Raw genomic sequence first — 27923 nt, forward strand, 5'->3', positions numbered from 1 at the left:
TATGTGCATTTATTAATTTTTCCTATAATCTTCAGACCTAAAATGTACATATCAACATTGGCGCAAAAAATAGCTCCTGAAGTGGTCAAATTGGAGCTTCACCCATTTTTACATCTTCCTCGGATCACAATGTCAATCCACAGTACAGTGCTAAATGGATATTCTCAACTTTTTTTTATTATTTATAAATAACTTTAATGTAATTTGGCCGCGCTTCCGGTCCCCATCGTTTAGGCGATTATGTCATTAGGCGATTCCCTTGGACTCCTGGGATATCGGTGTCATCTAGAGTCTTGGGGAATCCCAATAGTGTAATCTTGCAGTATTTTGATTACATTGCTATAGCAATCTGTGCACCAGACGCTGTCACTAGTTCACTAGTGCATATGCGAGAATCGGGAGGTGCATATTGCTGGGTAAACCAGCTGCACTACATGACGGCGGGCAGCAAGTGGTTAAAGAGTTTTGTTAACCCAAATACATAGAGATCCTGGCCCCTTAAAGCAGATTAAACAGCATAGTGCTTGTGCTGTGTAATTTGCCCCTCTCTAAACTGTAAAAACCTGGCTGAACACGCCACTTCCTGTACCCCCTCTCTCTGTACTGACTATGATAATCAGGGCTGCTGAACCCTGACCACCGTGGTCGGAGTACGTCCATTTGTCATCCGCAGCTCTGCTCTCCTCTCCTCTCTCCCCCTCCTCCCTGCCTGTCAGCTCCGTGTTGTGTCTGTCTCCGCCCCCCGCCGCTATTAGTAGAAATCAAAAACTTACAATGGTGAACACAGTTATTACAACAATCATACATTCAGATCAAGCGGGCTTTATCCCCAAAAAATCCACGGCAATCAACCTGCGAAGGTTGTACCTTAATATGCAATCCAACCGAGATAACTCAGGAGATAGGGCCCTGCTGTCTTTAGATGCCCACAAGGCTTGACAGTATAAAGTGGGATTACCTGTGGGCAGTAATGGAAAAATATGGATTTGGGCAGGTTTTTCAATCCTGGGTTAGATTGCTGTATAATTCCCCTCAGGAAGCCACAAGGCCTCATGCACACTGCTGCTGCTAAACAGACATTTATGAGCAGTTGGGCATTTTTTTCAACTGCTCCTGAACTCTACTCTATGTTATCATATCAGTACATGTACACAGGGTCATTTACAGTCGTTTCTAGGCAGTTGAGTTTAGAGGCTTTTTTTGGAACGCAAAATAAAATGGGTTCAGAAGCTGAGCTAAAAGGCATTTCATGTGGTACTTCACGTTTAGCTGTGTTTTGTTTACAGGTGTTTTTCATTTTTCCTATTTTGAAAAAAAATAGAAATGAAAAATTCTTCTAAAATGCAAACGTGGCACGTAAACGTGGCAAAACGGACGTTTTAAACATGGGTTACTGTCAAGTTAAATCATTCAGGAGAGTTTGTAAAAACGCCCCGTGTACATGAAGCCTTATAGTGGCAGGTCGATTGTCACCTAGTCTCCCCCTACATAGGAGGAACTCACCAGGGATGCCCGTTATTGCCACTCCTGTTCGTCGTGGCTATCGAGCCGTTGGCAGCGATCATTCGCTCCAATGGCTCGATCAGTGGATTTCAGTATGGCGCTAGAACGGATAAGATCATGCTGTACGCGGATGATACCATGCCTCTAGTGGGCGATACCAAACTATCTCTGCGGACAGCTATGGAAGATATAATGAAATTTGGTAAATTTGCAGGCTACCTTAACTGGTCTAAATCCTCCCTTATGCTTTTAGACAGGGATATGGAGTCTACAACCGCAATCCTTCATAATATCCCAGTTTCCTCCAAATTCAAATATCTAGGGGTATATGTGTCCCCGAAACCACTAGACTACATCTCTTTGAACCTAACCCCTAACTTAACCAAATGAAAGACAAGATTAAGATCTGGTCCAGGCTGAGGATGTCAGTGGCAGGACCGGTTAATCTGGTCAAGATGATACTAATGCCTCAACTCCTCTACATACTTCATAACACTCCTATGGTAGTCTCCCTAAAAGTATGCAGGGTGATTAACTCTATTTTTCATTCGCTCATATGGCACATCAAACATCCCAGAATTAAGCTGGAGCAACTTCAACGACCAAAGGAGAGTAGTGGGTTGGCTCTGCCTAATCCCTGGGTGTACTACCTGGCAGCACAACCGCAACATATAGCTAGAGCATTACCCCATCCCAGTAAGAAACCGGAAGCCTCTGATTATATAATTAAATTTGTAAGAGGGGAAAGTAATGTTGCCAGGGGATTGGAGGCCTTGGGATTTAGTAAGTCAAATAAACTATTCCCTACATATGTACTAATGCAAAAAGTTTGTAACAAAGCCAGGCAGATACAGCAGGCAACTGAGTACACTAACTACAGCCCCATCTGGGACAATGACAATTACAGTGACTTAAAAAAAATGCATTATGGAGCTAAGTGGCACTAGCATGGAATTTCTACAGGTAATTTTGAGGAGGAGCAGTAAGAGTAGGCCGTGCAACTCAGCTCCCTTAGTGTAGCACAAAGGCTATCTCAGCTATATCTCCTACTTAGAGTTCACCTTACGCCAGCTAGAATTTTCCATATGGGAACGAGAACAGATCCCAACTGCCCTAGATGTACTAGAGAAAACGGTGACCTAATCCACTTACTGTGGAGATGTCCCAAGTTCCACAGTTACTGGAATGCGGTACTAAACACTCTTAACAGAGTATTTCAGGTCAAGATTGGCCAGGACCCTAAGATTGGTTTACTGGGTATTGTAGGTGGCTTTCAGGTGGAGGAGATCACCAAACAGGCCATAGCCAGAGCTCTGTTTCAGGCCAGGAAACTAATTCTTCGTCACTGGAAGGCGGTTGAAGCTTCCACATGGAAAGGTTAGGTAGAAACGATGCAAGATACGATTCCTTTCGAAAAATACATATATCAGCACAAGGGTAGCTCACATAATTTCCAAACATTATGGTCACCATTGCTAGATACTCCGGGCCTCCTCCCCCCAACGACCTGATCTTGGACAGGCTATTGTATAGATAAGCTCATTCTTCTATGAGGAGTTATTATGGTGGAACAGGACCTGTTCAGCACTTACCAATGTGGATAAAACTTTATTGCTTAGTTACATACTGGTATGACAATGTCGAATTACTCGAAAGAAAATTGTAGTGGATCTGTTAGAATCTCTGAATTGTTGTTGTTAAAAATAAGGTATACATGACAGCATCTCTTGTTCTTTTCAATAACATTTTTTTTTTTTTTTTAAATCGGTAAAGTAACAATAACTTACAGTGGTCATTGCCAGCCCCTCTATGATACTCAGGCATACCACACTGTATATGTCTTTTCTAAAAAACGAGGCTTGTAAATAACTATTTAGAGCTATCTTCAAACTGGTCAATTGACGCGTAGCCGCTTTACATCACCGAGACAGGACTTCTGCAGGAGTGGCTGAGCGGCCACATGATCTCCATGACTGACGTCAGAGGGAGATCTCGGCCCCTCCTGCAGAAGTCATGTATCGGAGCTGAAAAGCGTCCACCAGTCACATGACCGGCCTGAAGATCGCTCTAAATAGGTATTCACAAGTCTCGTTTTTAGAAAGGGACATAAACAGTATGGTATGCCTGAGTATCATAGAGGCAGCGATTTCTTCTTGTGCCTTAAACAATTTAAGGCTTCATGCACACTAGGCTCTTCTGAACACTTTTTTCCTGACAGGTGAAAAGTAGCATTAAAAAAAACACGCCTAATGCTGAATTTTTCAAAAGCATTTAGGCACATCATAGTATAGTTTGCATAGGATAAGCATTTGTAGTACTTTATTCTGCCCATTGAAATGAATGAACACTTGAGTGCTAAATGTTCCTAGCGTTTAGAGGCATTGTGCGATTTTTCTGCCCAAAAGCTCCTCTCCTGAACGCAATCTTAGTGGTATCAGATTAATGCCCCTAGACGCCCCTGCCTCTAAACTCCTCTAGGAGCCTACAAACCTGCAAACATAGGGGAATTTATGAAAAAAGAAAACATCAAACGCCTGTAAAATGGGCGTTTGACAGCTGCAGCGTGCATGAGGCCTAAAGAGCCAAACCCACCTTTTCATGCTGGATTTCGTCAATGAGTTTCTTGGCAGATTCCACATCTCTAATTAAGGCATTCTGAAGAAGAAAATAAAAAAAAGTTTTATTGCAGCATAATCCGGAAAAATGTTTATAAACTAGGTTTTTATTGTACTATACATCATAAAGTAATTTGTAACATCTTTTAAAAGACTTTAAACACAGCAAACATCTGAGAAAACGTCTCCACGGTGTTTCTAGTAGGATACATTACTAATGTAGAAGGACATAAAAACGCATTAATTGTTTAAAACAGTAGCTAAGTGGTGAGCACTGTGGCCTTGCACTGCTGGCGCCTGGGTGTCACTTCCCTGCAGGGACGATACCATCAGAGTAGGGATAGGTACTTCGGTTTCCTTTCATAAGTTTCCATCAATTATCTGGCTCAGCACTCGGTATGTGAAGACTTAAGTGAATGCGGCAAGGACAGAAGACCAAAGGCTCCTTTTTTTGGCAAGGAGAAATACGATTGTTAATTACTCTGTAGTAAAATATAATATGTCAATGCTATTTAAAAAAAGCAGGAAATTGATCCAGGACTAGCTGGTGAATAAATATCCATGTGAACAATAGAATCCATTGAGCCAGTACCAGAGCAATGTGCAGCAACAAACGGACAATCCATTCATCTTTCAATGATCTCGCTATAAACTGACAAAACTTATGATTTGCTCGGGATGGAGTTTTAGTGCTTATCTTGCTGTAGTACAAAATAGCACATGCAACTTTACTTTAATCCTACCCAGCTACTTATATTACCAGAAGAAGGCGGCATTACCTTATCTTCTATAGATGCCATCCTCTCCTTGAGGTGAAGTTGTAGCCTCTCATTTGACTCTGACAGAAGCTTGTCCACGGTTTCAGACAGGCGCTTATTATGCTCCTCGTTCATCTTCTCTCTCTGTCGGGCCTAATACAAAGAAAGTTTGGTAAATAATGTCTCTGAAGAGGACGTATAAACTGGATCTGTAAAACTGCTGCTCGGAGCTGTCATTTTCACAGTTTGCTTAAATTAGAAACAGGCATTCTCAGATTCTATTTATAACTGTAGTGCTAATAAGTGTTAGGAGTGTCAGATTTAAAACCCTGAAGGAGAGGAGAATTGTAAGGAGACACTGAAAAGGGAAGACTGGTAAACCCTCATGAGACTGAAGCCTCCTCAAAAACAAATGTTATATGTATTGGTGATCAAGTCTTCGACCTGAATTTGAACTATGGCCAAATCCCCCCCCCCACACACACACACAAAAAAAAAAATGTGTGTTGCAGGATGTAATTACAAGTACATCTGCACTTACAGTTTTCTCTTAGCCCTCCTGCAAAGTTGCACAAATTCCAGTTAATCCTGCCAGTGAAGTCCACCCCATGTAGATTCCTGTGAGGGCGACACGACAATGCTGCACTGCTCCCGAATTCAGAGCAGAGTAGCCACTCAAAATGTAAGGCTGTGAATGCTTGCGCTACAATGGATGAAAAGATGTTGCAGGGGGTGTGGCTACTCAGAATTGTCACTGCCAGTTCACAAGCCTGTAGCTTGTCAATCAGCACCTGGCCAAACCAAGTCCTGCCCACTGCCTTCTGTATTGACAGCACTGCCTCAGATGCTGAAATCCCCCCACTATGCACTGCAGTGTCCGGGTGGAGGAGCGTGTGGGACAAAAATAAGGGAAAGTTTGGCTCAGTCAGGAAAGGTAAAGGACATTTTTTGTTTATTTAAAGTGGTTCTAAAGGGCAAAGTTTTTTTTAACCTTAATGCATTCTCTGCATTAAAGATAAAAACCTTCTGTGTACAGAACAGATGCTGGCAGCATCTCTCAGCAGCAAAACGCAGACGGGTGTCTGAATTCACACACTACACCGTTCAGGGAGAAGAATTCTGAGCCTGATTGGTGGGAAGAAACACCCCCCCCAACCCCCCCACCCTACTCTACATGGAGAGCATGCACAGCTGTGAATGTCAATCACAGGCTGTGTGCTGGAGTTCTCCTTCAGCTTTTTTCTTCTGTGTTGGATAATGTAAATGTGAGTCATGCCGATAACAAAAGCACGAGGCAACAGAGAGAAATGACACTCAGAGCTTCAGAGAGAAGCAAGCACACAGCATTGAAGCATGTGCTTCGTTCATATTTCATGTGTGCTGTTTACAGCCACTCTAAAAGTAGGATTCTAGACTAAACCCAACTAGTCTTAAAACTGCCCCCTCCCTCCTCCTAACACCTTTACTGATGAAACTGTGTAAGAAAGATGTAAAAACATATCTATTTATAGCCCGCTGCAGTCCAGTCAGGTGATCCCCGTGTCAGCAAGAGGTGGCTGCAGGGGAGAGGAGAGAGTGCTCAGAGCAGTGATGTCACCCATAGGATCTTATGGCCCAGCTGATGTCGGCCAAGCAAATCATCTCTTTTGTGCTGCAATGGCCAGCACATACCAACCATACACGATAGTGTAAAGCTGATCACACACCAGCTAAAATTTCCTACACTCAGTAGAATGTGCTAATAACTAATGTGAGGCCCTACCTAAACAATTCATTCAATTTGTATCCAATTAGAGAAGTCAAGGCAATACAGTTAATGGTAAAATCTAACACACTAAATCTACCTGGGGTGTGCCCAGTTTATGATAGGGTAGTATTCATTTTCCCATGTCTTTTATGCCTTGCACAGGCTTTTCTTGCAACCACTGTGCCCAGTGAGAATGAAATGTTTTTGTCAGGCACACCACTTCCACACTGCTCTGCAGTAATCCATATTTGACAAAAGAATGCTAAAAACACACAGTAGGGCATATCCATCCAAAACGTTGGTTTTAGAAAGAATGGAGAAAGATTAAACCCTTTATCAGGTATTTAGTGTTATCTGGGGCTCAGTTAGCTGCACATACTGTTCTGTCATATCACCGGACCCCTCTACTGCACAAACAGCCTATTGTCCTGTACATAATTCCCACCATCAAACCCTCCACATCCCGCTTCTGCATATACTGCACTTCTTTATCATAGCTTACTGTATCCCAAACGTTCTCATTCTGGCACAGGCACACTTTTGCTAGTTTTGTATAGTTCATACTCCTTAACCCCTTGCCTACTGGGCACTTTCAGCCCCTTCCTGGCCAGGCCAATTTTCAGCTTTCAGTGCTATCGCACTTTGAATGGAAATTCCAGTCATGCAACACTATACCCAAAGAAATTTTTTATCAACTTTGAGACAGATAGAGCTTTATTTTGGTGGCATTTAATCACCACTGGGTTTTTAATTTTTTGCTAAACAAAAAATGACAGAAAAAAAAAGTTTCTGTTATAAAATGTTGTAAATATGCTGATTTTTTCCTTCACTGATGTGCGCTGATGAGGTTGCACTGACAGGCACCGATAGGCATCCCTGATGGGCATTCATTGGCAGCACTGGTGGGCACTGATGGGGCTGCACTGATTAGTGCCCTGATGGTCAGTGCAGATGTCCGCGCCGAGGAATGCCGCTTACCGGCTATCCCCTCCTCGCGAGCTTTCAGCATGAGGAAAGGCATGATGATAACTGGCATTTATTTACACTGATCAGCTGTGATTGGACACAGCTGATCACATGGTAAAGAGCCTACATCAGACTATTTACCATGATCGGTGTTGCCCTGTGTCTGAGGGAAACAACGCACCACAGATGGCCATGCGCCAAGAATGGGAGGACATCAGATGACATCCTCCGAGAACAAGAGTGCTCTTGCCCGTCTGTCATTTCAGTATATGGCGGATGGAAAGCAGATAAAGACAGAATCGAAAAAGCTGAAGTTTTGCAAAAAATGCAATTACATGGGGTCCAGGAAAACCTACCCTTTGCAGCTCTTGGTTTTTCTCCTCCAGCTGTGATTCCATTTGTCGTAACCTCTCCTCAATGTTGCCATGTCTCTCCTCCGCCTGTTACAAAGGGACAAGAGGACAGAAAGTGTTATATCATCTTTACACTACATCTTCTGAACACAGCACAAGGAAAAACACAGAAACTGGTGAAGTCTTGTGATATGTAGAAGCGAACAGCATCTGTACGCCATGGCTGATCACTACAAACTTTATGATATATCGGTAAAAATCACAAAGATGATATAATGTAGAGATCACAGCACTAGAGCTGCTTTGATGAATGCAAAAGTGGCAAGCATTTATCACTTAAAGTCCTTCAGCATGTCATAAGACTCTTATTCTACCCAGGGCATGCCAATTTTCATTAAGGGGCATACACTACTAATGTATATGGTGGGTAAATAACATATAGCCTTTCACCAGGAAGCAGCCCATAACATGAAAGGACTAGTTTGTGAACTGTTGAAACTACAATTTCCATAATTTTGTTCAGTAAAACAAAACAACCAGCTTGATTTACATACAGGAGAGGTGCTGAGTGCAGGCCCTTCTTACCTAAACATCAATACAGGAACTTCAGTAAATAAATCTTACAGACTGGCCTCGGCCCTAAAGACTCAAATGATTAAAGGCTAAGACTATCCCCTCTCTGGAGAGGGTCTGCTTCCTTTACAAAGCCAAACAAGAGATCAGCTTTCTCCATGGCAGAGGACAGCTGATACAACAGTGCTAAATAAAAGTCTATGACCTTTTAGTGGAGCTAATGGGCATGTTTTCACAAAAATACTAAAAAAAAAAACAAAAAAAAAAAAAACAAACCCATCACGATAAGCTCACAAATGCAAATGTGAGATCTAAAAAAAGCATACCAAAACTATTAGCAATGTTTTGTGACATTACAACCAATAAGGTCAAAAAAGGTTGTCCACTAAACTACTGACTAATATAGCACAGCCACCTTAAAATAGAGGACGGTTACGTCTCTTCCCAGCCACCACAAAACAAGATATTTATTCTCATTTAATGACGGTAAGAAAAGACCACTGCTGTCCTAACTATGACCTCATACAGTCTTGTCGCTCCACAACTCAGAAGCCCCAGTGTGTCTTAAAATTAGCAAATGTTTTTTCTGCTGGATTCTGGATGGGTAGCTGCCAATAAAGGATTTTTTTTTTTTTTTTTTTAAAATGGAGGAGTATAGAAGTGATAACAAAACTACCTTCTGTTTTATGGCTTTGTGTCACTTTGTTTTATTTTCTGTTTTTACTTTAACTGGTGCAAATCCCACCCAGTGTTGAACACTTTTATAGGGCTTGTGTACTTAAAGCCAGTCTGGCAGCCTGTCCAAATATTGTCTGCTAAAGCCCAAGAGCAACAGATGTTCACAAAGTACACTACAAACAGAACAGCAACCACGTATGCAAGCAACTTGGAAGTAGCGCCAATGTGAGCAAGACATGTGCTTTTGACTATCGGCCTGTGATCTCCAGTATGCACAAACCTGGCAGTTGCTCTGCTCCAGAGGATTCAATAAAGTGCAGTTCATTCTGCGCTCCCATGACCGGTTTTCAGTAGACAGCAGGCTGCAGTAAGCTCTCTGCTGATGTCACAGAGTCAGTCCAGGCTCAGGCGTCATCACGACCATAGAGTCGGGATCCTTGGACCGGCACCCGAGTCAGCCTCTCAGCGAGTCGCTGAGAGGCTGAGCCGGCCACTCCCTCCCCCTTCACAGCCCAGGGCTCCAGTGAGTGAGGAGGGGCAGAGCAAAGAGCTGTGAGAACCGAGCGATCGGCGATGTTCGATCGCTCAGTTCTCAGTGTTAGAGGCGCCGGGGGACAGATGCAGCATTGGACCGATGCTGCATCCACCTAGGTAAGTATGAATAAAAAATTGAAAAATAATACTACCCATACTTCTCTTTTAAAACTGTATTAAATCCAAAAGCAAACATTTAATTTATAATTTATGACCGCTTATCAATTCTTAGATGTGATGGCTGTATTGTTTTTTTTTAGGCTATCTTTCTTTTATTTGCATCTGGTGAACCAGCCAGTAAGTCCGTTTTTCAAAAGCACAAGCTCTACAGCAGAATATATCAGTTTACGTGGATGAGACAAACCCACCAACCACGCCGCTCATTCACAATCCTCCGTGAATGGAAAACTACAAGGTCCAGCAGCCTTTGCGGCGGTCAGCTTGTAGTTTTCAATAAACTACTACTGTGAGCGCTGTGGTAGTTCATTGAGTCTTCCGGTCAGAAAGAATCGGCTTCCTCGTATGAGCAAGGCAATACTGTGATAGATCTGCAGGAGACCTGCATGGCGCCTGCAATCTGCTGATCACTGGTGCAATGCTTTACAGGCTCCTGTAACAAAAAAAATAATAAATGCAATTTTTTTTTTTTTTTTACCTGAAAAAAACAAAAAACGTGCATTAATTTTTTTCTAAAAAGTGAACTTATCCTTTAACACTACCACCCCCCCCCCCCCCACCCCCCCAGACACAACACGGTTAAATGCTATGCCTCCTGTTCTCATTCCTCCAGAGTTGTTACCCACTAATACAGGAGGTGTGTTACTGGTCAGATCACCGAGTGAAAAAAGCCACATCTAATGATTGGTAAACTATAATATAATACATTTCTGGTTTTGGGTTTAATACTGCTTAAAAACTTTAAACTCATCACTGAGAGTAGAACAAAAAAAGAAGAATTTCAAAGCCCCGTACACACGGGCCGAATGCAGGGCGACACCGGCCGGTTTAATAAAAAATGGCCAACATTCGGCCCGTGTGTATGGCGGCCGGCTTCTGTCAGACAAGCATGCTGGAAAATCAGCAATGGCAGGTTTCACTAACGGCTGATTGGAGTGTTCTGGCGGGGGGGGTCCATCTCCCTGTCAGAACACAACAGCTCAGTGCGGGAGATTGCTGTACCAACGTCGGATCGTTAGCACAGTGGCTCCAACCAGAGCTGACAGTTTTTTCAGTCAACTCAGTTTGTACCAGGCTTAACAGCAGTTCACCAATTAGATAAAATACCTCAACCACATGTCTTTTTTGCAACTAAATTCATTATGAATGTGTTACTAATTTAATCAAGAGGATGACAATTAAAAATAACAGGATTATGGAGTCCATGCACATAGTAGTGCTTAAGTTCCCAACTCTATGCATCCTTATTATGCTGGCTAGACATTTAAAGCCACTGAATTTCAACACCCAATTACTCAGCAGCATAACTGTAAAAGGTAGAGTTTGTTTATAACTAAGTTTTGCAAGACTAATCGAGCAGCATTCCCTTTTGTGAGATGTATCCTGATCAATATCATATTATTTTGTACTGAATGACAGTTTGTGTAAGCAGAAGCAGAACATGCTCTGGTGTTTGGTTAGTGCTCAATGAATGCAGTGCGAAGGATTGCTCAGCAACACGGACAACATTTCAGCCACAAAAAGGATGGTTAGGTACAGCCGCTGATGGGTAAATGGCATCCTCTCCCTGCCTTTCACCAGAAAAAGCAAATGGAACAAGCAAGGCAAAGAGAACAGTAAGCAAGTTCTACCTTCCTAGGCACAGGCGCAAGTGCCAACAGCTTAGATTCCTTAGCAGGAGGCTTTCCCGAAGACAAAAGCTCAGACTACAGTCAGAGGATAAGAAAGGTAACAAACACACACATACTTTGAGGCGGAGGCAGACAGAGGGAAAGTGTAAGCAAAGGTAACATATGAACACACATTTAGTAGACCTAGTCATTTAGGCCGTGCAAAAGAGCAATGACAATATAAAGTGCTAATACCTACAGCAACTGAATTTCACCTCTCGTCATACTGGAGCAATGGTAGATGAATTCCAGTTGGTTGTTAAGTATTACTACACTTGGACATTGCTCTTTGCTACATTAAAGAGACAGCCCACAAATTACTAATAATTCAGTTTTAGGCCTGGTTCACACTATTGCGGGTGGTTGCAGGTGCAGGCACCTGTTCCCGGCACCAGCGGCCAAACTGCAGGTGGTTATGGGAACCGCTGGGAAATCGCATAGTGCAAAAGCAAAATCAAATGAATGGGCTGCCATGCCAAACTTGGCCTGCAGAGCCGCAATAGTGTGAACCAGGCCTTAGTGGATGAGGGGAGAGTTAAACCAAGAGCTTCTTGGTACTTTCAGGACTCAAGCGGTGACATATCTTTTCTCAAGCTTCCAGGCTTGAACACCTAACGCTGCAATGATAAGATTGTCCCCATGTGATTTTAACTTGCTCAATGAGACCCGAGAAGTGGAATACCCAAGAAGCCAGCAGCTAACAAACCCATCAGACTCCATGTATCACTTCTAGGTGGACTGACCCTTTAAATACACCTTCAAAAGCAGAGAGACTGATAATGCAAGAAAGTAGCTCAATTTGACTGCAGAGGTAGACAGAGGGAAAGGGTACAGAAGAGACCAGAACATAAGAATTTAAAAAAATGAACGTGATTGCCAATTAAAAAAAGGCTTCCCTGAAAATTAAATGGATAATACTTGACCCTTGCCATGCCAAAAATCTCCATTTACTTCAATGCTACAATGGCTTTTGAGACATTTATAGGTGTTGGATACATGGTACCCTGTTGCGGTTCCTTCAACTGACTCCTACTTCACCGTGTTCTGTATTGACATAGGGGGCCACGGTGGGTGAAACCACAGAGTGCAGAGGGGGATCAGGCATTTGACACCCTGGGAAATGTTTGAGGTTCCCAATTTCCCAGCCAAGGAAGCATTTGGAGACAGTGGTGAACCTTTTTTTGGCAGGCAAGTTGTTTTATTTTTTTTTTAAAGTAGTGACAGAGTGCAAACCATTTTCTCCACCTCTGTAAAGAATAACTTACAACATAAATAACCATACAATTAAATCCGATTTGACTGCCTTTAGGAATGGCACATAGAGACTTTATACAGGAATACAAAGGACTGGCCTAAAGTGCATGTTGATGTGACTTCCTACAAAGAAAGGACCCATGTTCCTGCCTGGTTTGCCCAATATTGATTGCCAAGATTTTATAGTTCATTTGCAGCACGACCTGAAAGTGAAAAGTGAAGCCACGCTCAGACAATTCTATGTTAACAGTTTTGTTTGCACGGACACAAAAAATAAAAAATAAATAAATAAAAAGAAAAACTGAAATGCTTCCTTCAGAATATTTTGCACCAAGCTCCCCCTAGTACTGGTTATATATGATCCACTCCCTTCATGACAGATCACATAGCCATATTATGCCTTGGATATGGCCACATTCCTGCATTTTCTCAAGAAAAGAGAAATTTGGTCATTTTATGTCTCTCTATTTATACACTTCACATTACCAAACCTTAAAAGGTTTGTTTATATTTTTTCATAAAAACGCAAAAGGTGAACAATTCACACCCTCCCCACTCCCAGTCCCTGCTGTAGTTACCTCCGTAGGCGAGTGTGTTTCTCCATCCCTGCAGCCCAGTGCAGCAGTCCTGGGGTTTGAAAACTGCGGTTCTTCTTTTTCCTCAGGGATGCCGGGGCAGATCAGAGCCATTCTTATTGGTCAGCGTGGTTAAATGTCAGAGCTAGCCAATCAAAATTGCTATGATCTGTCCTAGAACCTGTAGAAAAAGAAGAACAGCATGTTTTTTTTAATCTCCGGGAGTGCTGCTGCACCAGGCTGGGTGGATGGTGAAGCTGTATCACCCATGGAGGTAAGTGAAGTGGGGACCAGGGTGTGGGTGAGGATGGTGTTAGTTCACCTTTTTGGAAAAAGGTGAACATTCATTTTAGGTGAACAAATCTGTGCTTTGACCATTCAGGTTAAAAAGGAACAGATTTACCTTAAAGCCCCCTTTGCTAGTAGCATTTGCTCCCCTTTTCTGTCACTCATTGCTGTTCTGTTTTGCTATCAGGAGTGAGGAAAATCACTGAGAATCTCTGAATAAAGCTCTGAGTCACTGGGTGGAGATTAAGAGCCTCTTCCCACCCCTAGATGACAACACTAGGCCAATAACCAGTGCCCAGTGAGCCACTTGCTCCTCCATACCTGGAAGTACTGGATATTTACTTCACACCCAGCATCTCACAGTAGGGTGAGGGAAGGAAAGGCCAGCATCAAAATAAACCTGTTTTTTTTTTTTTTTTAAATTAAAGCATTGACTTCAAACTTAAACATCACATACACACACTACATTAAAGGGGTTCTAGAGGAAAAAAAAAATAAAAAAAGAAGAAAAGTCAACAGCTACAAATCCTGTAGCTGCTGACTTTTAATAACAAGATCTGCCATTGCAGTTTTAATAAATCTAAAGGAAGTCCTAAAAGGAATGTACACGCAGACTAAGCTATATGACAAACAATGTAATTTTCAGACAATTTCAACCAACTTTTGAATGTAAATAACCGCTAACAGTTTTTAAATAGTCAAAAGTTTAGTGGTAGGTTACCTTGATCTGTTTAGTAGCTTTTGTGATTAAGTTAGTTGCAAGCAGTTGAAACCAGCGGAAAATTGACATGTGTGCCCAGTAGTACTGCTACTAGTTAAACTATTAGTGCAGCATTACCATCAGTATTACTATGTGTAAAATCCCGTAAACAAATTCAGTCTGACAATCAAGAAAAGGGTTTGCGTATACATCAGCCAAATACTTTTTTTTTTCTCTTCAATAGACAGGGAGGTAATCACAGACAAAAAAAGTGATGGTAAACCTCTCTAACTGGAACAGCAGCAACCAAACTTTCTTTTAGTGGAATGGGGGAGAGTTGGAATTTCTTAGGCTTGGTTTCTTCCGGTGTCTTTCTGTCCTGCTAATAGCCGTTTCTGATCGACACCATGACAAAAAAAAAAAGGGTAGCAAGCTACAGAAAATCTCCCCAATGGAGACTGCAACTAAACCTGACAGTTCCAACTCTAACCAAATAAAATATCCCAGGGTTTATTGTTAACAGATTAGTTAACCTTTTTCGGGAAAAAAGAAAAAAAAAAAAAAAAAGATGCAAATATGTTTGAAAAAAAAAAAAAAAGTGCATTGATTACTTTTTCTTACAGGAGCCCAGAAAGCATTGAACTCATGATTAGTGGATCAGAAGTGCAAGGTCAGGCTTCAGCAGACAAGCCCTTCTGTTTTCAGCCTGTGCCTCCACATAGGGCTGTCAGTTTGAAAACAGCTTAGCTTGTGAACAAAGACACTCATCAACTCCTGCGCAGTTCAATCAAAACTACAAGCTGTCTTCTGCGGTGGCTGACAGTATTTGTCGATTAATTATTCACAGGAAAATGTGAATGAATGACACGGCAGTGTGGACAGAGAGACAGTGAGGCACAGCCATACTGTTTTTGAATTGCGACAGTGGGTGGAAGATCCCTCGCCCGCTGTCACACTGAAGGGGGAATCAGGGAGAGAAGCAATATGAGCTGGAACATGTTACATGTTCCACCCTAAATGCAGATGAACACGTAACATTTTCCAAAAGGTGAATTAATCCTTTAAAAAATGCAAAGAAAATATTTGAAAAAAATACATTTGTCCTTTGGGGAGGGGGGCGAGCTTACGAAAACCTTAGAAATGACAAAGCTAGCCAGCAGGAACTGGCTTGGATTCGAACCATGTATGGGCAGGCTGAATGTACCCAAATTGATCAACTTGGGTACAGCTAGCCTGTTGGATCTTACAGGCGATTATTGCTAGCAGCTGTTATAGCTGCTAGCAATATTCACTGTGTTCTCCCGGCGAACACAATGGCTCAGTGGGACAGATTTGCCCATCAACGCTGATAGTGTTGATGTGGGAATCAAGCGATTTTTCTGCTGAACCGGTTGAGAGTCTAACAATGTATGGGCAGGCTGAATTTACCCAAAATGATCGATCAACTTTGGTACAGCCAGCCTGTCGGATTTCCCATGCAATGTTTGCTAGCAGCTGTTATAGCTGCTAGCAATAATCAGTGTTCTCCTGATGAACACAATGGCTCTGTGGGAAATATTCCCCCCATCAACACTGATCATGGGGTGAATCAAGTGATTTTCTTTTCCAACAACCTATTGTTGCAGGGGAAAAAAAAAAACAAAACAAATCGCTCCATCTGTGGCCAGCTTAAGAGTAGTTGCTTTTGTTTACTTCAGGATTGTAAGTCACATACATTGTCACAAATAATCTAGTCATGGGGCAAATGACTTATCAAATATGAAGGTATAATAGATGCAGCTTTTCAGCGAACGCAAACATAATCGTGGTGTCAGTCAGTTGTCAGAAAAGGGGAGAAGCAGGTGCATTGCCCAAGTATCAGTAGGTTAGAGATCTAGCTTTGCTCAGTTGAATTCTAACACCTCCTCTCCTGTGTCGTCCTGTTTACACACCCTTTTGACAGGATAATGACGGCTTCTCCATTAGATAATATAGGACAATACGTGACAGGTTTCAATAGGCACCCTTACCTGCAGCAAAAATTTACAGTATATACTCAATTATTTAAACACTGTCTGTTTCCTCTTTCTGACAGAGAATACAAGTTAATTTGTATGAGAGAAATGTGACGCCTTACTTATTCTCAGAACTAAGAGTGAGTAAGATATTTTGCAATATTCTCTACTATCTCACCTGTATCTTGAAGTGCAAGTCAGGGCGGGGGAAAAAAAACAAAAAACAAAAAACAAAACATTCAGTACATTTCTGCAAAACACGCTTTCCAAGTCTAATTCATTTAAAAATGATGCAACTACAGAAAAAGAACTGCGGATGCTGCAAAAAATCCAGTGAGTTCTTAACTTCCTGCAGTGTGCTGACAATGCTGCTTCTGCTGCACTGAAATCTCAAGCAATGTTATCAGTTCTGCCCGGCTGGATTACAGAACACCTCCTATTATGTTATGGAGGAGAGGGGGAGGCATTATGTTGCCCAGCAGAAGAGAACTGGGCAGAGCTGTCAAAAGTGCTTGAGATTTCAGGAAGTAAGGGGCTCACTGCATTTCTGGCAGAATCAATAAGTCACTTGTTTTGTACTTGAAGCATATTTAAAGTGGAAAACATGGGGAAATATGTATGCATTTCGAAGATGTACAGAATTTGTTTCTCACTTTGACCAGACATACACCAAGTGCCCATTTTTAACGCTTTTTGATGCATGTTGGTGCATTCTTTATACGTTACGGACGCATTGCAGGTGCTTTTAGTTTTTTTTTTCACTATACAGTACTGGGGTCCAGTGCATTTCTGATGCTTTTTACTGCGTTTCCAGTACAGTTCTGTGCAGGAAAAAAAAAAGCAGCATGTGGTCATGTGGTGTGAACGGGCCTTAATATACAGAATGTATTAAAGTGGTAGTGAACTCCCGTTGGACACTTGTACAAGGAATAGCTCCGAAACGTGCATTGTTTAGGAGGTATTCAGTGTCTCTGGAGCCAGGAAGGTCCCGGGGACATGTGCTCTGAAGGATCGGAATACTCATGCCGTAGCCGAGACTCCCGGGCATATTTAAGCAGCCAGGGCCCGCAAACTCAGAAAGTAGACTGGGTGAGTATGGAAGCTGGACAGTGCACCACTGGAGGGCTTCGTTCTAAGGTAAGCGTTTCATAAAGTGCTAGTAGGCAATGCACACTAGCACATTAGGACATTACATTGCAAGGAGAAGATTTTTAATTTTTTTTAAACTTCAGTTTACTACCACTTAAAACTAAGCATTTTTTTGTCCTAGCCATCCTGTTAACACAAATCTGAGGTTTGTGAGGGACACAGAAATGTGTTTGGATTAGGAATGTGATGTCATAAAATGTACAGGTCTATCCTGCTTTTCAGAATGGTCACAACAGCTCTGTAACCCAGTAAAAAGGTACAGTGCCTTGAAAAAGTATTCATGCCCCCTGACATTTTCCACATTTTTGTCATGTTACAACCAAAAACGTAAATTTTTTTGGGGGGGGATTTTATGTGATAGCCCAACATAAAGTGACACATAATTGTGAAGTGGAAGGAAAATGATAAAATAGCTTTCAAATTTTTTTATAAATAAATATCTAAAAATTGTGTGGCATGCATTTTTATTCAGCCCCCTTTACTCTGATACCCCCAACTAAAGTCTAGTGGAACCAATTGCCTTCAGAAGTCACCTAATTAGTAAATAGAGTCCACCTGTGTGTAATTTAATCTCAGCATGAATACAGCTGTTCCGTGAAGCCCTCAGAGGTTTGTTAGAGAAACAGCATCATGAAGGCCAAGAAACACACCAGACAGCTCAGGGATAAATTTGTGGAGAAGTTTAAAGCAGGGTTAGGTTATAAAATAAAATCCCATGCTTTAAAACATCTCACAGAGCACTGTTCAATCCATCATCCAAATATTAAAAGGGTATGGCACAACTGCAAACCTACCAAGACAGGCCAGGCAAAGAGCATTAATCAGAGAAGCAACCAAGAGGCCCATGGTAACTCTGGGGGAGCTGCAGAGATCCACAGCTCAGGTGGGAGAATCTGTCCACAGGACAACTATTAGTCGTGCAATCCACAGATCTGACCTTTATAGAAGAGTAGCAAGAAGAAAGACATTGTTGAAAGAAAGCCATAAGAAGTCCTGTTTGCAGTTTGTGAGAAGCCATGTGGGGGACACAGCAAACATGTGGAAGAAGGTGCTCTGGTCAGATGAGACCAAAATTGAACATTTTGGTCTAAAAGAAAAACGCTATGTGTGGTGGAAAACTAACACGGCACATCACCCTGAACACACCATCCCCACCATGAAACATGGTGGTGGCAGCATCATATTATGGGGATTTATTTCTTCAGCAGGGACGTAGAAGCTGTCAGTTGATGGGAAGATGGATGGAGCCAAATACAGGGCAATCTTAGAAGAAAACCTGTTAGAGTCTGCAAAAGACTAGAGACTGGGGTGGAGGTTCACATTCCAGTAGGACAACGACCCTAAACATACAGCCAGAGCTACAATGGAATAGTTTAGATGAAAGCATATTAATGTGTTAGAATGGCCCAGTCAAAGTCCAGACCTAAATCCAATTGAGAATCTGTGGCAAGACCTGATAATTGCTGTTCACAGATGCTCTCCCATCCAATCGGACAGAGCTTGAGCTATTTTGCAAACAAGAATGGGCAAACATTTCACTTTTTAGATGTGCAAAGCTGGTAGAGACATCCCCAAAGACTTGCAGTTGTAATTGCAGTGAAAGGTGGTTCGACACAGTATTGATTCAGTGGGGCTGAATACAAATGTACCCCACATCTCAGATATTTGTAAAAAAAAAAATTGAAAACCATTTATCATTTTCCTTCCACTTCACAATTATGTGCCACTTTGTGTTGGTCTATCACATAAAATCCCAATAAAATACATTTGCGTTTTTGGTTGCAACATGACAAAATGTGGAAAATTTCAAGGGGTATGAATACTTTTCAAAGGCACTAACTACGAAAAAAACATGCTATAAATCAACATATTCTGAAGGGCTAGTTAACCACCTCAGCTCCGGAAGATTTTAACCCCTTCATGAGCACAGCATTTTTTTTGCTACTCAGCACTGCGCTACTTTATCTGGTAATTGCACAGTCACACAACACTGTACACAAACAATTTATATAATTTATCTTTACACAAATAGAGCTTTTTGCCGGCATTTGATCACCACTGGGTTTTTCATTTTTTATTAAAATAAATGAAAATAGACCGAACATTTTGAAAAAAATAAATAGTGTTTTACTTTCTACTATAAAAACGTATCCAATTTAAAAATAAATGTAAAAACAGCCTTCATAAATTTTGGCCAAAATGTATTCTGCTACATGTCTTTGGTAAAAAAAAAAAAAAAAAATCCCAATAAGTGTACATTATAGCACAAAAAGTGCAGCGCTATTAAAAGCGCAATACATTATAGTGACATAGATGCAAAAAGGTACAAATATTATGCAAGTACATGGATCGTCAGGGGGGAGGGGGACAGAAAAGAGGAGGATTGGGGCTGCAAAACTACTGCACAGCGCAAGCTTTTTTTTTGCTTTTTTTTTTTTTTTTTTTTTTTTAAATTAACCTTTAAAAGTGATTTAAAAGAAGAAAAGAAGAAATAAAAATCATGTTATACTTACCTCCTCTGTACAGTTGGTTTTGCACAGAGCAGCACAGATCCTCCTCTTCTCTGCTCCTAGCCCCTCCCTCCTGTTGAGCGTCCCCGCAGATAGCATCTTGCTATGGGGGCACCAGAGCCGAGTCACAGCTCCGTGTTTGCATTCAGATACGAAGCCCCACCCCTCTCTCCTGATTGGCTAACTGACTTTGGTTGACAGCACATATGTGCACCCCTCAAACCTGGAAACAGGCAGCAGTGTATCGCTTTGCCTGTATGGGCCGCCCATGCACAGTACATTGCGGGCTGTCAAGTGTTTAACCTTTACCAAAAAGCTGCCTACGCAGGTCAGGGGTGCCTGCAGACGAAAACAAACTGTTGCTAAACCAAATTTAAGTAGTGCCCTTGCTATAAGTGTAAGTCATTTCTGTGTAGTGAGGGAAAAAAGTATTTGGTCCCCTGCCGATTTTGTATGTTTGCCCAAAGAAATGATCAGTCTATAATTTTAATGGTAGGTTTATTTTAACAGTGAGAGACAGAACAACAAAAAAATCCAGAAAAACACATTTAAAAAAGTTATAAATTGATTTGCATTTTAATGAGTGAAAAAAGTATTTGACCCCTTTTTGCAAAACATGACTTGGTGGCAAAACCCTTGTTGGCAATCAGAGGTCAGATGTGTCTTGTAGTTGGCCACCAGATTTGTACACATCTCAGGAAGGATTTTGTCCCACTCCTCTTTGAAGATCCTCTACAAGTCATTAGGTTTCGAGGCTGATGTTTGGTAACTCCAACCTTCAGCTCCCTCCACATATTTAATATGGGATTAAGGTCTGGAGACTGCCTAGGCCACTCCAGGAATTTAATGTGCTTCTTCTTGAGAGACTTTTTTTTGCCTTGGCCATTTGTTTTGGGTCATTGTCATGTTGAAATACCCATCCAAGACCCATTTTTAATGCCCTGGCTGAGGAAAGAAGGTTCTCACCCAAGATTTGACGGAACATGGCCCTGTTCATAGTCCCTTTAATGCGGTGAAGTTGTCCTGTCCCTTTAGGAGAAAAACACCCCCAAAGCATAATGTTTCCACTGCCATGTTTAACGGTGGGGATGGTGTTCTTGGCATCATAGGCAGCATTCCTCCTCCTCTAAACACAGCGAGTTGAGTTGCTGCCAAAGAGCTTGATTTTGGTCTCATCTGACCACAACCCAGTTCTCCTCTGAATCATTCAGATGTTCATTAGCAAACTTCAGACGCTTTCTGAAGCAGGGGGACCTTACGGGCGCTGCAGGATTTTTAGCCCTTCACAGCATATTCTCACCCATATTGTGTTACCAATTATTTTCTTGGTGACTATGGTCCCAGCTGCCTTAAGATCATTGACAAGATTCTCCTGTGTAGTTCTGGGCTGATCCCTTACTGTTCTCATGATCATTGAAACTCCACGAGGTGAGATCCTGCTTGGAGCCCCAGACGGAGGGAGATTGAGTTATTTTGTGGTTCTTCCATCTGCGCATAATTGCACCAACTGTTGTCACCCTCTCACCAAGCTGCTTGGTGATGGTCTTGTAGCCCATTCCAGCCTTGTGTAGGTCTACAATCTTGTCCCCGACATCCTTGGCCATGGTGGAGGGATTGGAATCTGATTGCTTCTGTGGACAAGTGTCTTTTATACAGAAGCACTCTTCAAGAGAGTGCTTCTAATCTCAGCTTGTTACCTGTATATAAGACACTTGGGAGCCAGAAATCATGCTGATTGATAGGGAATCAAATACTTATTTCACTCATTACAATGCAAATCAATTTATAACTTTTTTGAAATGCGTTTTTCTGGATATTTTTGTTGTAATTCTGGTCTCTCAGTGTTAAAATAAACCTACCATTTAAATTATAGACTGATCATTTGCCAGTTGTCACCGTAACTCCTGAAGCCTGGCCAACAAACTCTCAGAGATGACATCACCCCATCCTTCCTTGTTGCTAGAACATTACTAAGACACTCACAGCCTATTCATAGTCCTTTGCATGTACGCTGTCCTGTCGCAGTAGAAATGCTGCAATGGAAAAGATGGTGGACCACTCATGCATAGGGGTTTGGGAGCTTGCTCCTGTGATGGTGGGGGTGAACAATAACAGCTGTGAGAGTCTTGACAACACACTAGCAACAAGGCAGGGTAAAATGATGCCATCTCTAAGAGTTTTTCGGCCAAGCTTTGTGAGGTTTGAAAATGGCCTACACCTATAGCAAGAACATTAACTTCAATTAAATCTGCACAGTTTTCATCTACAGGCACCTCTTTACCTGCATAGGCAGTTTTTTGGTAAAGGTGAACCAGCCCTTTAAAAGGTCCCTAATGTAGGACTGATCTTACAATTTTGCATTTAAACCAACAGGTGTATCCGTGATTAATGTTCGATCAAACCGTTTCACTGCTGAATAAGTATAGCATACGCGGCACCCAATTCCTGAATCTGGTCACCTTCATGCAAGTCTGGTTGCTGAACACTTCATCCTATGCCCCAAAGACTGCACAAATCTAAAAGATAAAGACCAGCTGCAAGCTGGTAAATGTATTCATTTGAAAAAGGTGTTCACCTAGGAACCCCTTCTTTTGACTCGTTTCACTCAATATGGGTGCAATTGTAGAGGTCTCTGCTCGTCAGCGTCATGCCCCCTGTGTCTGATGTTTGGCATCCTCGTGGCGCCTATAAATCAGCCGGCCAGGCTCACCATCCCCAGCAATAGGGAGACTCGGTTGACGCCCTTGGCTGGTCATGCTTGGCTGAGCTGGCGGCCAGACCCTTGGTGTGTCCCCTGTCCCCCAGCCTGCTGTTGCATGACGTTGGAGGCTGGTCCTGGGCGGCGTTCCTTGCATGGGCTTCCCCCTGAATTGGGACCTGCAGCTCCGTCTCTGGTGCATATCTTCCCTACCACATCACTTCTCTCTTGGCTCCCTTGTCCAACTTACTTAGCAGCAGGTATATTTTTCACCAGTTTTATGCTCACCTTCTCCCCCCCCCAATCTCCTTTCTCTCCCCTCTTTCCTCGTTACTTTGGTTTCCTTCTACCACTCTAGCCTTTCCCTTCACTCTGCTTCTCACTTCTCCTCACTCTTTATCACTTCCCTTTCTATCCTATCCCTTATATATCCTCATTCCACTTCATTCACAGGTTTTTTTTTTTTCCTCCAGCAGGTTCCCCCTCCTGGGGCTATTCCTTCCTTCCTTCCCTCCACTACACACCAATTTCACCTTTCCACTTCTTGACCAACTTGGGGTGTTGCCTTTGCTGGTTTTGTGCTGCCCGGACATGCCCCCTCAGCTCCATGATGTGGCATCTTTGGCCGGTCTGACTCTCGCGGCTGCCCCCCCATGTGCGGATACACTCATGTAAGTTTGTGGGTCAAACGTATGGATGTGTGGGGGTTTTCACATTTTCTGCATTTGCCCACCCATTTCTTAGATTACCATTATGTCATTATCTCTATTCATAGATTATTACGGTCTGGCTCCTGACGAGTGACTTTAAGGTCCCGAAATGAGTAAAGCTAACAACTACCGTTATAACATATTCATGAATTCCCTATGGCCGTCCCTCTCTATCAAGTTTATTTTCTCCTTTATCTTCAAATGACGCTTCAATGCATCAATTATCCGTTTTAGTATTATTTACACTGCAATTAATCATGTACTTATGTGACCTGTGCAAATGTTTAATACTGCCTTACATTCCTTATTAGAGTCAAGATGTATGTTTTATATATTACTCTTCCTACTTATCTTACCTTAACTAGTATTTCTATTGACGCTTTAATGCGTCGGCTATTTTTATGAGTATTTTCTACAATGCATTTAATCATGTTATTATGTGACCAGTGTATTTGTAAAATACTGTTTTAAACTCTGGTTGGATTATGTATCTATGTGTGGCGACTGATTTTCAAGTACTGATATGTATTATGTAATGAATTGTATACCCCCAACCTTTGTTCTATGAATTGACTCAAATAAAAAAACAATTTCTAACTAATTCCGCAATTGCATCCGTGTGCTTCACTCAAAGTCCCGTCCCTTATTTCTCTTTTAAAAGGATAAGTTCACCATTCGTAATATGTTACAGATACAGCAATCCCCGCACCCCCACGATGTGACAGTGATCTCCTCCCCGCACTCGCTGTCAATTTCTTTTTTTTTTTTTTTTTTTTTACGTGGCTATGCAGGGCTCAGTCCACCTGGTCGTGTCATTCATTCAGAGTTCTGTGAATGTGACAACTACCAGTGACTTTAATGAACTACCACGGCGCTGTTAAAGCGGGGGTCCACCTATCTATCGTTTTGTTTTTTTTAGTTCATTCACAAACTTTTCTTCTCAGCATTACATACTCACATATTGTGTGTAATGTGTCCGCCTGTGTCAGATTTTGTCGGAAAGAATAACTTATATTATTCACTGCAGGCGGTTTCCATCTTCATTGTGGGCATTTGAAGCCCACAAGCATTTATTTCCTGGATGTGGTGAATGCTGTGCTCCCAGCATTCACCGCTCGTTCCCGCACATGCTCAGTGGCATCCTGGGAAGCCTGAGACTAGCTCCCAGGAGACTGTGCGGAGTCTGGGAGAGGCTAGAAACACGCCTACTCCCACGGGAGGAGAACCAGGAAGTGCAAAGAAGAATAGAAAAATAAAAGGTAATTACGGCGATTTAAATTTTTTTAAACGGCATGTCAGCATCTAGGCAAGGAAGAGAATACATACAGATATTGTTCAAAATTTGGGTGGAACACCGCTTTAAGCGTTCATTGTAGCTTCCTCTCAGTGTGCAACTGCCTGCTGGTACGATGCATAGGAAGACAGCCTACACCAATAGTCTACAAAAGCCCTGCAATTACACATGCGATCTGATGATCACGGGTGAAATGCTTTGCATGCTCCTAGTAAAAAATAATAAATGCACATTTTTCTTATCTGTGAAAAGATGTGAATGTATTTTTTATTTTTACAAAGGCAAACTTATCCTTCAAGCCCAACCCTGCAGGTGAAATGCATCAGAAAGAGGAGATGATCCCAGGTAGGGACTGTTTATGTTGTTATCTGGATGAATAAAGTTACTAGTGTTTGAATTTTCTTTAGAGTGCAGCAGGTTTTTTCCTTTGACTCTTCCATCTTGACGGGTAGTAACCTCAAACTGTATTTAAGCATTTTAAACAGAAACGGGAGCCCATCATGTTTAAAATTTTAACAAATTGAAAAAGGTGAAATCAATGTTATATCCCTATAAAAACATACTTCTACTATTTAATTTTTTTTAGTGCTATATATAGTGCTACTGTAAATTCTTAGCATTTAAATCAGTATTTCTGGTGCACTTAACTTTTGTCAACTAGAGAAATGTCATAACAAAAAAAAGCAACTTTACAGCAAGGAATATCTTTTACAGGATTTCAGATTTTTGAAAAGCTCAGTGAAACTTAAGACAAAATTGGAGGAGGCCAAGGCTTACAAAAAAACAAATCATTGAAGTACAGATTCTCGAAACGGCAAGGGACAAAGTATAATGGGGTTTGCTAAATCAATTGATCTGTATACAAATATTCTAAAATTGTTGTACTGCTAACCCACATCAGATTGCCCTTCAACCTCCTTACCTTAGAAAGAGCAGCCACTCTCTGTGCCAATTCCGCCTCCACCTCGGGCAAGGTTTCTGCTTTCCGTATCGTCTGTTGAAGTTTCTGTTCAGCCAGCTCGAGCCGCTCCTGGATCTGCCGATTCTTTTCTTCACTCTGAGAAAATCATCATGGTTTAGTGTGGGTACTGTAAAACTCTAACCAATCCCTAAATGCTAGCACCCAGGAAATAAATATATTGATGAAGTCACTCAATTGTATCCATCTCCTACATGATTTCATGTGCTGACATAGGTCAGTGTTATAGTAGTTTCATTAAAACTTACAGTAACTCCACTTTTTTTTTTTCTCAAAACATTCCCTTCTGTGTGATCTTAGTACACTGCAGGGATTTTAACAAACTTTGTTGCAGATTCCTACCTTAGAAAGGAAAAGCTGTTTGTCTGTGTCCATGTGGAAAGTAAATCTAATGGGAGTCATTTTATAAGTTTTATCAGAGGACGCCCAAAATCTGAATTGCATCTTAGTGCAGACTTCTGGGAAAATCAGTAAACCGATTACACAAGCAGAAAAATGACATTTCTGGGAGGCGCTCCATACAGCATCTTTGAACAGAATGTCTTCAGGTTGCCATATTGCACTTTACAAAAAATTACAGCGGCTGCAGATAGCAAAGGAAAGGTCTTTTTTAATCACATTTATGAGGGAATGGGAGACCCCGCACACCACTAGCTTAACAGGTGGAGAGGAATGTGAACAGTCTCAGCTTCGAACTCCTAAGCCACGCCCCAATTATGCATTTTGCCCCACCCAAGAGGGGCTTAGTCGGTCTATGCCCCTTCCCTCTTCCTGCCCAATCACAAAAGGCTTGTATTATATGAACACATTCACAAAACAACAAAGCTTCTGTGAATGTGCAGCGGGGAGTGGTGGGGGTAATGGCTGTTCTATATGTCTCTCTTCTCTCAGATCCCCAGAGCTTCTCTCCAGCAGAGCAAAAAAATCTGTCAAATGTAAATAATAGAGATAAGCCCAGATGTCACACAGGCTTTTTACAAAGTGGCTGAATTTCTAGACGTAATGGTCTTTTTTAGTCTTATGCCGCGTACACACGGTTGGACTTTACGGCAGACTTTGACGTACTTTACGACGGACTTTCTGAATGAACGGACTTGCCTACACACAATCCACCAAAGTCCGTCGAATTCACATGTGATGACGTACGACCGGACTAAAACAAGGAAGTTCAGTGCCAATAGCTGCCTAGCGTGGCTTTTTGTGCGTCGAACTAGCATACAGACGAGCGGAGTTTTCGACCGGACTCGAGTTCGACGGATAGATTTAAAACATGTTTTAAATCTAAGTCCGTCCAACTTTTGAGAAAACAAAGTCCGCTGGAGCCCACACACGATCGAATTGTCCGACGAAATCCCGTCTGCCGTAAAGTTCGCTTGTGTGTACGCGGCATAACCCTCCAACCCAACAGTGGAAAATAAAAAGGAATGCTAAAAGCTATCAGAACTTAGAGCAGACCTATACGTAAAGGAGCAGCATCGTCTCCCTGGCTTCTTCTGGGGGCCAGCCTTTTGGCCATCTTGATTGGCTGGTGTGGGATGACATCACTCCTACGCACACATAGGAGCGCTGTCATCCCAGGATATAGGCTCTGTGCCAGAATGTAAATAGCACACGCTTGTCTCTTCTGCAATAAAGAGCCTGTCTGCTCTGCTCTCCGTTCCGCTTTAACTTTAAAAAAAAATTACCTTTCCATTACCTTTTAATCTACACAGCCAGCAGGCATAAATTCGAAATGTCGTGTGCTTTTAACAATGGCAGCATTCTGTACACTAAGCATGCAGAATACCCACAGAAACATTTTCCACCTTATTTGATAGCTTTTTCCAGCAGTGTTTTCTCTTATAACGTTAGAGCATGTGACTGTAGCAGACAGACTTTCCCACTTGGCCCACTGCATATACAGTATGAGTTCCTATAAAAAGATTTTCTTTTATGCTGACTAGCTGGCAAGTTTTCTGGATAACTCCTTGTACTGGGTTGAGAATGGGTCTGCAATGACGAATCTTCAGTAAGAGTGCAAGCATTTGCAATGTATAACAATTACAGAGGATTGTGATTTGCTCAATAAAAGCAGATTGTTCATGTAAAGTGAGGGACCAAAGTTCATATTATCCAAATCTCCTTTTTAGCAGTCTCCAATTGTCCTGAAGAAGCATTTTACCCATAAAAAAGGTAAGAATTTTCAGCAGCCAGTGATA

At 42.0% G+C, this 27923-nt stretch overlaps 1 protein-coding gene across 1 annotated transcript in view; it reads right to left on the reverse strand.

The window, feature by feature from the left end:
- PPFIA1 (PTPRF interacting protein alpha 1) overlaps window positions 1-27923 on the reverse strand; it is a 177937-nt gene that overhangs the window by 74010 nt on the left and 76004 nt on the right. The window contains 4 exon segments of the mRNA XM_073604239.1: window positions 4096-4158; window positions 4898-5029; window positions 7946-8029; window positions 25669-25803. Of these exon segments, the coding sequence (XP_073460340.1) occupies window positions 4096-4158; window positions 4898-5029; window positions 7946-8029; window positions 25669-25803 (414 nt within the window).

This window comes from Aquarana catesbeiana, linkage group LG11 (assembly GCF_042186555.1).
Source record: "Aquarana catesbeiana isolate 2022-GZ linkage group LG11, ASM4218655v1, whole genome shotgun sequence".
Classification (NCBI taxonomy): Eukaryota; Metazoa; Chordata; class Amphibia; order Anura; family Ranidae; genus Aquarana; species Aquarana catesbeiana.